Source organism: Zootoca vivipara, chromosome 12, assembly GCF_965207765.1.
Source record: "Zootoca vivipara chromosome 12, rZooViv2.hap1.1, whole genome shotgun sequence".
NCBI classification, from domain to species: domain Eukaryota; kingdom Metazoa; phylum Chordata; class Lepidosauria; order Squamata; family Lacertidae; genus Zootoca; species Zootoca vivipara.
The window spans coordinates 20,979,460-20,993,308 of record NC_142595.1 but is presented as its reverse complement, the minus strand read 5'-3'; the positions used below and the strand labels follow the sequence as shown (position 1 = coordinate 20,993,308).

The window sequence follows — 13,849 nt, the reverse complement described above, 5'->3', positions numbered from 1 at the left end:
TGAGCATTTAGGATGAAGGGACGATAAAATCTAAAAAGCACATTCATCCTAAATGTAGCTAAACCTCATGTGCAGGCCACAAAACGCTCAGTTCAATTTGAGCTCCACAGCAGAGATTAAAGTGTAGTCTTGATGGTATCTTTAATTGGATTAAATTATTTTGTGGTGAAGTCTACATGCTTTGGATTCACGGCTTCCACTTGAAGATTTACACATTTTGAAAGTCCAAAAGGAGTGGAAGGGGCGTCATTTGTCTCCTTTCACGTTACAAGGCAATAGGCGCCCATAACTCTTGCACAACCACATAGCACTCTAATCCAGCAATGTTCTCAAAACAGAAGCACCGCCTTTCTCCAGAGGAACCCACATGCAGCCAAAGAAGCAAATAACATTTATGACACTTATTAATACATTTGTGCGTTTCTTAAAGAATGAAATGCGTGGCAGCAAAACAACAACAACAACAATTCCTTTGCCAGAAGTGTGATGTAGCAGAAATTGAGATCTCTAATTAAGGCAAATGGATAGCACAGACTGGAATGGGATTAATAAGTATCCTTCTCCCCAATGAACTCTGGAGACTGTTGTTTTGCAGTGGAGGCTAGGGATCACTTAACACAGAATTTTAAGCATCTTCACCAAACTACAATTCCCAGAATTCTTGGATGGAAGTCATGATAATTAAATTGGTATAGAAGCAAAAAATGTGTTGCATCTGATAAGACAGGGATGGTGATGGTATGGATTTAAACTAGAATTAAAGATCAACAAATGTCATGAATCACTTTGCATCTTTGGTTGCTTATGCTTTTTTAACGCTCATCTTGGTTACTACAGTTTTCTTCCTGGCTGCTCCTTGCAATCCTTCAGTTTTTGCCTCAGCCTAGAATTCTACTGGCCCAACAATTCACCCCTCTATCTATATCAGAGACGGGGAAGCTCTGGCCTACCAGGTGTTGTTGGACGACAGTTCCCATCAGCTGGGCCATTGTCCATGCTATCGGGGACTAGTGGGAGATGATGGTCCAACAACATCTGAAGGGCCACTGGTTTCTCTTCCTTCACCTGCATGATGGCCTCTTCCGAGCACAATTCAAAGTGTTGGTGCTGACCTTTAAAGCCCTAAATCACCTCGGTCCAGTATACCTGAAGGAGCGTCTCCACCCCCATCGTTCTGCCCGGACACTGAGGTCCAGGGCCGAGGGCCTTCTGGTGGTTCCCTCGTTGCGAGAAGCCAAGTTGCAGGGAACGAGGCAGAGGGCCTTCTCGGTAGTGGCGCCCGCCCTGTGGAACGCCCTCCCATCAGATGTCAAAGAGAAAAACAGCTACCAGATTTTTAGAAGACATCTGAAGGCAGCCCTGTTTAGGGAGGCTTTTAATCTTTAATCGATTATTTTATTCTTCTGTTGGAAGCCACCCAGAGTGTCTGGGGAAACCCAGCCAGATGGACGGGGTATAAACAATAAATTATTATTATTATTATTATTATTATTATTATTATTATTATTATTTTCAAATCCCTGCTACAGGCTTCCCACCCCTCCTGCATTTAGCACAAATCCATAGCCTTACCTCTAAAGGTGTTTATGGCCTGCCCTGTCTTTCTAACCTTATTCCCAATATATCCCTGCTCATGACCTCCATTCTTCCAGATCTACCACCCTCAGCTGTCATGTGCTCTCTTTACTAGTTCTGCCCATTCACTATGCCTGCCCTTCAGTCCCAGAATTTTCTCCCGGAACACTTATATCAGGGCTTGGGTACTGTCGACCTCAAGTATTTGCTCAACTACAACTCCCATCATCCCTGAACAGTGGCCATGCTGGCTGGGGCTGATGGGAGTTAGAGTCCAAGGACCTTTGGAGCGCTCCCTGTCCCTGAGTAGCATGGTGACACCTCTCTCCTCCTTTCACATTACCCCTCAAAGTCATTCTCTTAAGCAAAACCTTTACTTAAGCTTCTTTCCTCTCCTATCTTCAGACCCAACAACAACAGAATTTAAGTTCTTGTAACTTATTTTGCTCCCATTCATCATTATTTGTTACCTAACCTCTCCGATACCTCACCACCGTCAAACTTCTATGGGACTAATATATATTATTAAACAAAACAGGCTTTGTTTAATTTTTTTTTCCAGTCAGGGCTAGAATCAAACTGATCAGTGTGACTGTCTGCAGCCTTAATGGCAGGTTAAATTTTGCACTCTCAATTAATTAGTAGGGATGACAATAAGCAAACAGTGGTAGGTTTTGCTCATTAAGTTGTTACAGTAGCATATTTAAAAGAGAAAGTGTCCCATCATCAGGATCCTTTAAGACTGCACCTGTGGTTTTGCAACTTTCATGTATATTTCATCAATTAATTAAGCACATGAAAGTCTTGCTCTAGTCTGTTAAAATAAACCTCAGTCTAAATCTGTTCACAAGACTAATTGAAAAAATGTGCTTGAATTAGAAACTGAGCCACAGTCTCTAACTGAAAGATAAATTGTTTGTAGACACTTGCAGAAGCACATCTAACATGCACCTATCATTTGACAATGGTGGCCAAGGGTGCTTCCGGATGACTTGTTTACTAAGCATTCATTGGGAGGTTTGATGATGTTGCATCAAAGCAAGCGTTATCCTACACTTTCTAGTGCATTTTCCTGTCAATTTCCTAACTACAAAAATTCTGATCTTTTGAGGAAATGCATTTGCAAGATTAACCCAATTAACTATAATTGTGCAACCTGAAATTGCTGGCATATGATTTCATCCCACCCAAAATTAGTGACTAGCCAGAGAAAACACGGCAACCATCAAAAGAAAACAAATCAGGGTTTGGATACTGATGGGGATAGAATCCGTGCCCTGTGAAAGGGTGATACCATTTGGATTTTGTAGCTCTGGCACCAAAGCAGTGCTGGATTTGTTGTTGTTGTTTAGTCGTTTAGTCGTGTCCGACTCTTCGTGACCCCATGGACCATAGCACGCCAGGCACTCCTGTCTTGCACTGCCTCCCGTAGTTTGGTCAAACTCATGTTCGTAGCTTCGAGAACACTGTCCAACCATCTCGTCCTCTGTCGTCCCCTTCTCCTAGTGCCCTCCATCTTTCCCAACATCAGAGTCTTTTCCAAGGATTCTTCTCTTCTCATGAGGTGGCCAAAGTATTGGAGCCTCAGCTTCACGATCTGTCCTTCCAGGGAGCACTCAGGGCTGATTTCCTTAAGAATTGATAGGTTTGATCTTCTAGCAGTCCATGGGACTCTCAAGAGTCTCCTCCGGCACCATAATTCAAAAGCATCAATTCTTCGGCGATCAGCCTTCTTTATGGTCCAGCTCTCACTTCCATACATCACTACTGGGAAAACCATAGCTTTGACTATACGGACCTTTGTCGGCAAGGTGATGTCTCTGCTTTTTAAGATGCTGTCTAGGTTTGTCATTGCTTTTCTCCCAAGAAGCAGGCGTCTTTTAATTTCGTGACTGCTGTCACCATCTGCAGTGATCAAGGAGCCCAAGAAAGTAAAATCTCTCACTGCCTCCATTTCTTCCCCTTCTATTTGCCAGGAGGTGATGGGACCAGTGGCCATGATCTTGGTTTTTTTGATGTTGAGCTTCAGACCATATTTTGCGCTCTCCTCTTTCACCCTCATTAAAAGGTTCTTTAATTCCTCCTCACTTTCTGCCATCAAGGTTGTGTCATCTGCATATCTGAGGTTGTTGATAGTGCTGGATTTACGTATAAGCTAAACAAGCTATAGCTTAGGGTCCCACTCTCTTGCCCCCCCCCCAAAAAAAATTAAAGGAAAAAAAGACTGGGTGTACATTTCCAAAATATAAGATAAAAAACAAATAAAATAAAACCCACATACAGCAACAGTGTTTTGTTTTGTGTATGGACCTATTAGGTCCATAAATTACCATATAGCATATATTCAACACAAAAAAACAGTGACAATTTGTTGTTGACAAACGACAGCTGGACATATAAAGAAAGGGCCCCATTACCTTCAGTAGCTTAGGGCCTCATCAAACCTAAATCTGGCCCTGCACCAAAGTGTCTTAGACCAGTCTTGGGAACTAGAATAGGTTTCTGGTAGAGAAAGTAGAGCTATGTAGAGCAGGGGTCAGCAAACATTTTCAGCAGGGGGCCGGTCCACTGTCCCTCAGACATTGTGGGGGGCCGGACTATATTTTGGGAAAAAATATGAGCGAATTCCTATGCCCCACAAATAACCCAGAGATGCATTTTAAATAAAAGGACACATTCTACTCATGTAAAAACATGCTGATTCCTGGACCGTCCGCGGGCCAGATTTAGAAGGTGATTGGGCCGCATCCGGCCCCCGGGCCTTAGTTTGAGAACTCCTGATGCAGAGTCTGTTCTTATGATCATCCAACACAGGTCGTTAGATTGCTCAACCATTTTTAACTGGGGAAATATGGGTTGAGTGATAATGGTTTTATGTCCTTCCCGCACACTCCCGCTCTGGCTGCGTGGCAAACTTTATATGTGATTGTTCCAGCATATACCTACGTAGTTCTTTTCCATTCATTGCATGGCCACATTTTATTCTGCCGGACGAAGCCAAGTCCCTTCCCCATGTGCCCACAGGAAGGATAGTTGCAGTCTCCATTAACTTCCCCACATCTCACCACAACCTGCATCACCATAATAATATTAATGGATTGGATCTAGAAAAAAACTTCTTGATGTTGAAATCAAGGTAGGCACTGCCTTCACTTAGGTCACTTCAAGATGACCTGCTTACTAAACATTCATCCCTGTTTGTTTGCAGAGCGGTTAGACGACATCGGCTACTTATTGATGAGTTTGTGGAGAGGACAGATGATGTTGTGTCAAGGCAAGTGTTATCTCACACTTTCTGATGCATTTTTCTGTCCCCTTATCTCAAAAAGTTCAATCTTTCGTGGAAGCGGTTTTGTCGTGCAATATTCTGCAACCATCTGCAATTGCATAACCTGAATTTGTTGAATCCCACCCAAAATTAGCAGCAACCCGGAAGAGTCCTTAGCTCCCATTGGGTTCAGTGGGAATGTAGCCTGGCTTCAAACTGTAATATCTTCAACTGAAACAAAGCCTGTGTGTGTTCAGCTGTGTTTTGCTCTTTTTGTGTGAGCTGTGGCATTGTGGGAGGAAAAGGTATATCAGTTGGGGGGTGGGGGTGGATAAAAATGGCTAAACTTAATGAAAGTACCCTGTTTGCAGAAGTAGCTCAACAAGTGAGGCAGAGCCACAATGCTAGCTTCCCAGCAAGTTACGTCAGTGTCTGCAAATGCACAAGCTTTTGTAAAGTGCCAATCACCCCACAATCTAGAACAGGCACCCCAAACTTCAGCCCTCCAGATGTTTTGGACTACAATTCCCATCTCCCCCAACCACTGGTCCTGTTAGATAGGGATCATGGGAGTTGTAGGCCAAAACATCTGGAGGGCCGCAGTTTGGGGATGCCTGATCTAGAATCATAGAATTGTAGAGTTGGAAGGGACCCCAAGGGTCATCAAGTCCAACCCCCTGCAATGCAGGAATCTCTCCCAGCAAGCAACACTGCCCCACCTCCTGGGAAGCTAACATAGCGGCCCTGCGCCATCCAGCAAACAGCTTCTACTTGTTTACTCTTGCCTCTACCTCCATGTTTCTCCTGCTGTTGTCACCCTGCACCAGACTGTAAGCTTTTGGGGGGCAGGGAGCATTTTCTGCTACTTTTTCTACAACAGCTACTAGCCCCAATGGCTATGCCTTACCTCCACTGTTAAAGGCAGCATACCTCCAAATGTCAGTTTCTGGGAATCGCAGATGTGGCGCTTATGTCCTGCTTGTGGGCTTTCCACAGGCATCTGGCTGGCAACTGTGAGAACAGTATGCTGGAGTAGATGGGCTACTGGCCTGGTTCAGCAGGCTCACCTTATGTTCTCCTGTTGCTTAAAACACCATCTGCACACACGGTTTGTAATGGGCATCCAAGGAACCAGTTGCATTATCACCGTAGGCACATTGAAGATACGCATTGAAAGGACCTGTGCAGAACTCAACATACGACTCTGCACAATGAGTGTTTCACTCAACCAGCATACTACTGAAATACGGTAGTGATGTGCCCTAGTTTCCAGTCCTGTATTTGAAGGGCTGCCCAGCTGAAGTCTGCTTTGAAACTAAATCCCCCTAAGAAGGGAGAGTAGCTGCCTCGATACCGTAGTTGCTCATCATTGGTTAGTACCAACCAGGACAGCAGACTGAGCAGGCAGGCACACAGGTCACCAGGCTACAGTCTCACCATTACAGTGGTACCTCGGTTTACAAACACAATTGGTTCTGGAAGTCTGTACTTAAACTGAAGCGTACTTAACCTGAAGTGAACTTTCCCATTGAAAGTAATGGAAAGTGGATTAATCTGTTCCAGACGGGTCCGCGGAGTACTCAACCTGAAGCATACTTAACCCGAGGTATGAGTGTAATTGGTTCCGGAAGTCCGTACTTAACCTGAAGCATACTTAGCCTGAAGCGAACTTTCCCATTGAAAGTAATGGAAAGTGGATTAATCCGTTCCAGACAGGTCCGCGGAGTACTTAAACTGAAAATACTCAAACCGAGGCATACCTAAACTGAGGTATGACTGTATGATGAGAAATATAAATACAGTATTGCTAAATGTGTGGAAATATATTCTGGAAATAATGTGGAAATCTGTGCTGTCCACTTTTAGGGCGATTCATAGCTTGTTTTCTCCTGCTCCGGAGGGTAGGACCCGAAGCAATGGCTTCAAGTTATGTATAAGAAAGGAGATTCTGACTCAACCTCAGGAAGAACCTTCTGACAGCAAGAGCTCTTTGATGGCGAAATGTGGAAGATGGTGGCTCTCCTTCCTTGGAGGGAGCCCAGACTCTGATCAAAGTTAACCAGACAAAGATAATAGATTTAAGCAAGTTTTGGCTTTGGGGGGGAAAGAAGAAGAAAGTTGGGAAAGGGAATTGGAGAAAGAGATTGGAACAACAGAGGGAGTCAGGAGAAGTGGAGAGAGGGAGGGGGTATGGAGTGGGCAAGAGATGGAGTGGGGTGAAAAATAAAATGAATTCTAAATAGGGGATGGATTAAACGATTTAAAATAGGACTGTCACAAGGAACTGGTTGAAGTTTGCAGGGAATTGCCAATCAGGGGAAGGAGGGGAGTGTTTTAAAAAGATATGGTTATTAATTAATAGCAAATTTATTAAATTAAATTGGGAATATTTTTTAGGGAAACTATAGGCTAAGGGATTTAATTTAGATACTTGATTGATTATTTTGAAGGAATTCTATAGGATGTGAATATAACTGATTTTGTAATGATTTAGATTATGATATAAGAGTATTTGTTAATTGAGAATACTGCTGAAGATGGATTTAAAATGGACTCGGGAGGGGAGGGACGGGGAAGACGAAATGATGTTAAGAAATAGTAGATAAGATTTAATACTCTTTTCCCTTTTTTTTCCTTTTCTTCTTTTTTGTGCCTTTTTTCTCTTTTTAAAAATAACTAAGATAATCGCTTATGTTATGACGATATGAAAAATGTTTAAGTTGAAAATCCTGAATAAAAATCATTTGGGGGAAAAAATAAGCAGACGTTGGACGGCCATCTGTCATAGATGCTTTAGCTATAGTCACTGCATTGCATATGGTTGGATTAGATGACTGCCCAGGTCCCTTCCAACTCTACAAATTGATGAGTCTTATGTCATCATAGAATCATAGTGAACCCACATTTATTACTTCAGTAGCACCTTAAAGACCAACTAAGTTTTTATTTTGGTATGAGCTTTCGTGTGCATGCACACTTCTTCACTTACGTCAGTGCTCAAGCAGTTTTAGGCTCAGTTCTGCGTACTGCAAAGCAATTGCATGGTGGATCACACTGTATGGGCCAAGCTTTCCATGTCCTACCTTCCCAGTGTGTGTGTGTGTTTGGCTGTGAACTGGTCCTGAATGAATCCTATTGCACCCACCCACAGGCCTCTTTATCCAGCTCTTGGGTCAGGACTGTCTCCCCTGGGTCACTGCTCACTGGCCTACCTTAGTGAAGGCCTTCAGTGTTTTTGTCTTGCTGGAATATGTCCTTTCAACTGCGATACTGCCTTTTGTTTGCCTGTATGGAGACATACGCGTGTGGGAATGTATGGGTGTTATGTCAAAGAAATCTTTTTTACTTCTGCATGGCACAAAGGTAGCCCATTGCACAAAGACCACATTTTGTTAGGACCCGAGATGGCAGCTTGGCAGATTGCAAACCTACAGATATTTGGTCCCTCTGTATTATATTGCTTCCTATAGTACTTCTGGAAAATGTAGGTCTTTCGGGAACATGGATGTGCTTTTTGCCATTAGTGCAGTGGGCAGTCTGAGTATCTGACACACTCAGCACCTCTAAACTTGTTATAAGTATACATTTCAAGAAACACATTCATACATTTTGGAGTTTGTGTGGTCGAACCATCTAGTTCAGATGAGACTTAGATGGCCTTTCACGAGTCACTGTTCCCTCAGCCTCTTGCAAAGGAATAGAGGAATCTGGCCATTTTCTTTCTCTCTGTTTCTAATTTTTCCAGTCCAGAATTCAGGTCGCCACATTTCTGCATCAATTTGAGGTGGGTTTTTTTTAAGTCCCCACGAAAATTTGTCAGCATTTTAGTGCTCACTAAATTATTTTTGTATGCCATTCTGCAAACTAGACACATTCTTGCAAGCAATTTACCATAACACAAAGTGCATTCATGTTATTTTCATTAAGTTTGTATTAGGGGAAAGTATGCAAAAAAATATATGCTTTTTTGCATACTTTCCCTTAATACACACTTTTCTGTACAAATGTTTTTGATTGATGTGGTGCACCACAAAATCCCAAGAAGCGCAAATGTCTAGGGAAACTGTGTTTTAGATTGCATATTATTTCAGAAAGCACAAATTAGTTAGGTTAGCATTAAAACGCAAAGCAAACTGATTTCTCCCGCATCACATTTGTGAAGACACACACCCCCCAACTGCAATAGTGACGAACACTTCTGGCTTCCTTTACAGGTTATGTTATACGGTCTATTGGGGTTGATGTGAACACTGCACCTTGAACCCTTCTGTAATTTATTAATTCTTATTAAAGCTTATTACAAATGGTAGCCTTTCCCATGCATGGAAATTTACCTCTGTGTAAGTAGGGCAAAACTAGCACATGTATTGGTTCCGCGTGGGGGAACTGGAGTAAATTAAAAAGAGAAGGAGAGGGAGCGGGAGAGGAGAAAAACAAAAATGGGTAGGCCATCATCCAAGATACAGCCGACAAATCTACCTCAGGAGTTATATCTTCCCCTATCACATGGGAGCAATTCTGTGCTTGCGGCTACCAGTCAGGTATCCAGGAATTAGATAGCCATAGCCAGTCTCACCTCCCCAGAAATACGTGACAAAAAGAAGAAGAAGAAGAAGAAGAAGAAGAAGAAGAAGAAGAAGAAGAAGAAGAAGAAGAAGAAGAAGAAGAAGAAGAAGAAGAAGAAGAAGAAGAGTAGTAGTTTGGATTTGATATCCCGCTTTATCACTACCCAAAGGAGTCTCAAAGCGGCTAACATTCTCCTTTCCCTTCCACCCCCACAACAAACACTCTGTGAGGTGAGTGGGGCTGAGAGACTTCAAAGAAGTGTGACTAGCCCAAGGTCACCCAGCAGCTGCATGTGGAGGAATGGAGACGAGAACCCGGTTCACCAGATTACGAGTCTTAACCACTACACCACACTGCAGATACACATTGGTCATGTTCATGAAGCACAAAACATATTTTACAGGCATTCTTTCATAACCGAAAAATTGAAACAACTCTCTGGTTACAACACAGCAGTCCTGGTTCCATTGTTCACACAGGCGGCCCTAACACAAGGCTGAGTGATGTGGTTGCTTCAGGCAGCAGATGATGTTCTCCGAACACAGACAGATCTGATATGAGCTATGGGATACAGGTAAAGGTAAAGGGACCCCTGACCATTAGGTCCAGTCGTGACCGACTCTGGGGTTGCGCGCTCATCTCGCATTATTGGCCGAGGGAGCCGGCGTACAGTTCACTGGAAAAAGGTTTTCCAGTGCCAGCATTGTTGAGATAAATGAGAGCTGCGCATGAGCACAGTAGTAAGAACGAGCAAAAGTTAACTGTGCCTAATTCGTGGGCAATGCGAAGGCATTCAATCAACAGACCACCTTGATCCAGCCATCACTGAGAACACAAGATCTATGACTGAGTTGGGCTGGCCCCTGAGACCGAACACTCGGTGGTAGGATACACCTTTGTGTTTCTCATCTCTCTCCCAATTCTCACCTGCACGTCTTCTTCTCTACAGTGACGGAGTCCCACAAGAAAAGCATGGAGCTGCCACAAGTTACGTTGGGAATTGTGGGATCAGTAGAACTCTATGCATACACTGCTGTGCTCAAGACAAGGCATTTGGTGCCCACGCTTGAGGAGCATTTCACAGAGGACACAACAGGCAACCCAGGTTTGCCACTGTGCGTATACTCAACAGAGAACTGCACCCAATCCCCACACTCTGGATGTACCTGCATGAGACATGTGTTTTCAGAAATATGTCATGTTCACTTTTTTTTGGTATACACTTTAATACATATACCTAAAAATGTAGCGTGTAAAGAGGCCCTGAGATTCTTGTAAGATAAACCAGCCTTTACTGACCAGGTGCCCTTCAGATGTTTCGGATTACCACTCTCATCAGCACCAGCCAGCACACCTGCTGGACCTCAAGGCCAAAGTCTAGGGCCCTGAAGCCCAGCACACAAACAGCCCACATGACTACGCAGAGAATAGTAGGTGAAGGCGATAGTGGCAAACCGTTCTAGAGTCAGCACCCTTTCATCTTCTTCCTTTTAAATTATAGCCGGGGGACAGATGGCTGTGCATGTACATGGTTACCAATGCCCATTTTATTGTTTTTACTTCAAAATTTTATTAACTCATTGGTGCAACAAACTGATGCTTGTTCCCAAAGAAATGTGTTTATGATCAGGGCAGTAGCAGAAAATTCCATGCAAGTTGTAGGTGACAATATATGGGTGGCGCAAGGCTGAGATAAACCATGATGTTACTATCTATCATCTAATCTATCTATCTATCTATCTATCTATCTATCTATCTAGTACAGTACTTAATTCCATTTATAAGTTGCTTCCTATGAAACATCTTGAAACGATTGAACCATGCCATGGACTTAAATCAAGACTTCCGTAAAACCCCAAATTCATATCTAATCTTAAATGTTGACTCCTGATTGCAAGGAAACAAGCCACTCTCAATAAGACTGCATTCAGTCCTTTCATTTATAATATTTTTTGCAAAGTATTTAAAATACACTTCTTGGCAGGGGAGGGGGAGAGGCTGTGCTCATCTTGGGCTGACTTCCTAATGTCTTTGCAGATATACATTCCACTACCCCACAACATAATGAGAAAATTAATTTTGAAATGTGATCATTCTTTTTCAAGGCTATGGTTTTTGTTTTGTTTCTCCAGGAGACACCTAGTTGGGTGGATCCTGTTTTTCCACATTAAAGATACTTTTTAGAATGGGATTAATTTCAAAATATGAGAGCTGCATCTTTTGATATTCAGATCAAACCAACACAAATGATACATACCACCCAGACCCTTTCTGGGTCTGAAGTGTGAGAAATCTAACTTTTTATAAAATGAGGATTTTTTAAAATAAAAACCAACTTCCTATATCATTTAGTAAGTTATATATCCTTGTTTCCATCTGCATTGGTTGTATTCATATAGATACACCCACACCCACACACCCCTTATAATTTCTTTAAACTGGCATGCTTTAAAAAATAAATAAATCTCATTTTGAAATGTGTCAAAAATGCGATTGTATTTTATTCATTTCCTAAAGTTGTGTAATTGCACTAAACCAGCTTTTCATCAGTTTTTTTGTCCATTATTTTAAAAAGGTATTTTTGCAACTTGATATTTTGCGTGCTTACTTGGAAATATGTTTTCCCTGAGTTCAACTGGACTTTCTCCTAAGTGCGCACAGGGTCGCAAGCTCAGCTACATTGCTTTGAATGCCTCACTAAACAAAAAGTACAGCTAACTAAATTATAAACTGCTTTAAAAAATGGTTTCAAAGGTTTGCATAATTCAGAGCAGTGCTAGCAGGAGGGCTTCCTTAGTCAGAATTAAATGACAGGATATGGACCACCAAGTTGGACGTTTAACTATGTGGCAGATCTTATTACAATGCTTCAATGAATTATGTCTCCCAGCCTTTGACTGGACTTAACCATCCAGGGGTCCTTTACCTTTTTATGGGGGTGGGTGGCAGTGGTTAGAGAACATTTCTTTACAATTGTATCTACCTGTCATTATCGGTACAAGATGACCCAACTTTTGGGTCACTTTATGGCATCCTTGGCCCACCTGTGACTTTAGCGTCTGCTTGGGAAGAGCTGTCTTCCAAAACAAAATGCACATACACACACAGAGAGAGAGAGAAGAGACAGGGAGAGAATAATAATAAAAAAGTTTAGTTACATACTTGTTTAGAGCGACTGGTAGGAGCAGCGAACCTCCAGCAGGTCTTTCCACATTGGCTTGTCAGGCAAATTGTGTTGCTGTCTCCAAAGCAAAATCCAGAATCCAATGAAGTGAGGCAGTCCTGGTAGAGCAGTGAGAGGGAATGTGTCAGAGGCAAGTTAGGCAGGTATATGAAAGTGCCACTCCAGGAGTGACTGGTTCAAGCACTCACAGCAGGGAAGGAGCCAGGATAGAGCCAAACCCCACCTCTCAGCCCCACCCACTACCTGCTGACTTTAACCCTTTCAGTCATGGACAAATGCCTTGGCAGTGGGTCTCCTTTGCAAAAGACAGTACGTATACACATAAAGAGATGTGTATTACATATGGGAGATGGGAATATACACATCAACATGTTACCTGTCGCAACTTGAGCAGGCTAGAGCCCCCTTTTTTTTCCAGATGCACAAACAGGATAATTAGAGAGGCAGAAAGCTGTGGTCTCTTTTCTCTGCTTCCTTCGAAACTTCGGTTCATTAACTGCGGTGACATGTTTGGTTGCTGTTGTTTTCGTTCTGCAGTACAGAATGAGAAATTCACACTGGAGCGCTCGGATTTGCTTCATTTTCTTTAAAACGGTGGTTAAAAAAACCAGAGATACTGAGAACAATATGTACCTGGAAGCCAACCGCTTTCCGCATCTCTGCTGCCAAACCTCAGATATGTATGGACTGGATGCAGACCCAGTTGCCTAGAGGTTGCACTCTGCACGTGATTAATGATTCTCTCTTACAGAATCAAAGAATTGTAAAGTTGGGACCCTGAGGGTCACCTCTAGTCCAATCCCTTGCAATACTGGAATCTCAGCTAAAATACATGACAGATGGCCATCCAACCTCTTATTAAAAATCCCCAAGGAAGGAGAGTCCACCGCTTCTTGTGGAAGTGTGTTCCACTGTTGACCAGCTCTTACGGCCAGAAATTTCTTCCTGATGTTTAGTTGAAATCTCTTTTCTTGTGGCTTGAATCAATTGGTTCGAGTCCTCCCCTTGGAAGGAGGTGCTGAAACACAATAGCTAACAAATTAGGACTGGATATAAAGAAACCCAGTTTTGAGCCCCGATTCCTAATAGGAGACCGTTTCAGTGTATCAACACACTGCTACTGATTTACTGTGGCTATATTTGCACAAACATACATCAAAGGGAGGCTCTCAACAGGAAAGAACTGAATTTCAATTCATCAAAAAAGTTCGGTTCTAATCATTTAGGGCTGGATAAAGACAACAGTTTCCTGGCTG

General features: G+C 42.7%; 1 protein-coding gene across 1 annotated transcript in view; it reads right to left on the bottom strand.

Moving 5' to 3' along the window:
- The window catches only part of SP6 (Sp6 transcription factor), a 31,210-nt gene extending 18,093 nt beyond the window's left edge, over positions 1-13,117 (bottom strand). The window contains exons 1-2 of the mRNA XM_035136328.3: positions 12,970-13,117; positions 12,572-12,691 (exon numbers count right to left, since the gene is read on the bottom strand). Of these exons, the coding sequence (XP_034992219.2) occupies positions 12,572-12,691; positions 12,970-13,101 (252 nt within the window). The 5' untranslated portion in view covers positions 13,102-13,117. The remainder of the gene's footprint in view (positions 1-12,571; positions 12,692-12,969) is intronic.
- Positions 13,118-13,849: the final 732 nt, after the last annotated feature.